This window comes from Penaeus vannamei, chromosome 11, assembly GCF_042767895.1.
Source record: "Penaeus vannamei isolate JL-2024 chromosome 11, ASM4276789v1, whole genome shotgun sequence".
In the NCBI taxonomy this organism is placed as follows: Eukaryota; Metazoa; Arthropoda; class Malacostraca; order Decapoda; family Penaeidae; genus Penaeus; species Penaeus vannamei.
In genome coordinates, this window is record NC_091559.1 from 26,315,730 (window position 1) to 26,318,229 (window position 2,500).

At 51.0% G+C, this 2,500-nt stretch overlaps 1 protein-coding gene across 2 annotated transcripts in view; it reads right to left on the bottom strand.

Annotated features, from left to right (window-relative positions):
• Positions 1-2,500, bottom strand: part of LOC113818770 (zwei Ig domain protein zig-8) — a 248,495-nt gene that overhangs the window by 157,575 nt on the left and 88,420 nt on the right. For both annotated transcript variants that reach the window (XM_070127559.1, XM_070127560.1), the window contains exon 2: positions 1,584-1,649. In XM_070127559.1, the coding sequence (XP_069983660.1) occupies positions 1,584-1,638 (55 nt within the window). In that variant the 5' untranslated portion in view covers positions 1,639-1,649. The remainder of the gene's footprint in view (positions 1-1,583; positions 1,650-2,500) is intronic.

Consider the following 2,500-nt stretch of genomic DNA (forward strand, 5'->3'; position numbering starts at 1 on the left):
ATGCACAGGTGGACCTTGCACGTAACGCCGAGTCCGTGTGTCACGGTGCTGCGTGTTAGTCAGCTGACTTGACATAAGTGAGCTCAAGACTTCGCGTAATAACTGTGAGTTTGTCTTCAAGTCTGTCTGTCCGAGAGTGTTGCTTTCTCTCAAATCCTACCTAATTACTGGCGCCCAACGAAGCAATGAAAAGGGAAACTTAATTAACGCATATATATTGCCATTCCAAAACCCACGCTGAGCCCAGCCCCAGCCCCCCTAAACACACATGCACTCGCCTGCACGTATACACACCTTCACACTCTCTGGATGATACATGATTGCAATTTTGGATCCAAATCACCTGACCTCCGTGATATATGGGCCAATCGTCCGGACACTGCACCTCCGCTACCACAACCATCACCCGTGTCCCCTTGCCCGCTACCCCTCGCCCCCCGCCTCCCCCTCCTCCCTCCTCTCACGCTCACCCTTTGACACTTACTTTCGGACGCCAGGGTTGTCAGCGCCGGGAGGGGAAATTAAGCGAGTTCATCATGGCGGCAACAAGCAAGGCAACGGCCACGGTCAAGGAGTCCCCCCTGGCGGCCCACTCAACAGAAAACGGGACATGGGGCCGGCCTTCCTCAGCCGCGTCCGGGAATTTTGAAAGATGCGTCAAACGGCCGCCGTTACTGTCGTCATCAACGCTGGCGGGAACACGGGCTGATGGGGGAGGTGTTAACGGCGAGGTGTTAGCGTGCGAGTCGCTTTGGGCGCAGCAAGGGGCGTGCTAAATTTGGCTTGTTATGCACCGAGTTTACTACGCGTGCGAGTCACCGGTGCTGCATTAGGGGCCCATATTTTCCGCCGCGAAAAGATAAAGCGCGAGTATGTTATAGTGCCAAATGCGGGCCACTAATTTGAAACAGCCCCTCAACCAGAAATCGTGATATATTTGGACGTCAAAAACGGTATATCAGTGTCATGGTTACATTACAGCGTTCATCGGCGTGGCTGCCAATATGCTAATCAAACGGATATATTATATTGCTACGGCCTGGATGAATGATTAAACAGCTTTAGTGCAACTCTGTCTACGGGGGACGGCAGGCCAGCTGATAATGGGTGTCCTCACTTGTGGTTTCATTTATGGGTGTGTCTGTCAGAATGGTGGAGTTGCTGGAGTTATTCCGGTTTCCTTCCCGTCCCTAATTGCCAGGGTTCCATTCACCAGGCCTTTAAACCTTATTGTGTACGTTGTTCGATTTTTTTTTAAATAGAGTAAAATGTTATGTTGCAGAAATATGGAGAGAGAATCTTTTTTTTTTCATTTAATTGACGTAGTCGGAATCTTGCTTTATTTTCAGAAACCGTGTATATAAATTATTGGATGAGACCTCATTAAATTGAAACGAATGAAGGCAAATACGATCTTAGCTTCACTCCGTCTCGCCCCAAAGGAGGGAAACGTCGTCGCCGCACATAAGATCAATAGCAAGCTGCTCGAAATTCGCTTCCCATCCCTCCAAAAGAAAGAAAAAAAAGAAGGAGAAGAAGAAGCAGCGGTCAGAAACAAAGGCAGACGAAGCACCAGCACTTACCCAGGACCAGCGTCGGGAAGAGGTTGATGAGCGAGGTCGCGACTCGACGCCCCATCTCGGCCTCACCTGCAGGAGAAGAAACGGTCGCGTGAGTTGCTTCCCAGAAAGTAATTAGGTGACAGGCCGTGTCTCTTCTTGTGCAATTAGTCACGGACTTTTCCTCCCTCCCGAAGAATGAGTTCCCAAACCTAGTAAAACTCGGGTAACAAAATCATGCCTGTTTAGTGGGATTTTGCACGCCAGGAACTCACTCATAGATCACCGGTATATCCAATCACTCTTCAGGACAAGAAGGGAATAATCATGTCACGCATAGGAATGAATTAATGCCAAGAACATCAGTATTGGATGCCGCGAGAGTGCATAACGACGGCCTTCGGATGCTGGAGAGCTGCTGGGGGGGCGGGGGGGAGGTGGAGGTTACCTGACCCGGAGAAAACGTCACGGAAAAGGCTCTCCAATTTCTCTCGCGTGACAGCAACAGCATCACTCCTTGTCCGGGGACGAAAGGCCTGCGCTCTCCATCGTCCGAGGCGAAGAGGGCGCTCGATCTGTCTTCCCGCGTCTCATTCCCGGCCACAGATTTGCTCGATTTTCTCATCTGTTGCTCGGATTTGCTCTCTCTCTCTCTCTTTCTCTCTCTCTCTCTCTCTCTCTCTCTCTCTCTCTCCATCTCCCTCTCCCTCTCCCTCTCCCTCTCCTTCTCCCTCTCCCTCTCCCTCTCCATCTCCCTCTCCCTCTCCCTCTCCCTCTCTCTGCTTGCAAAGGCAACTCTTATCTCAGTTCACGGTAGACTGAAACCCCCGCCTCATCCTGGTCCTGGACGGTATATGAAGCGGAAACCTCGGCCAAAACCCCTGCGAGGAAATATTCTGTGAAATTGTCGAGTGATTCCCAAGCCTAATGAGGAAAAGGAC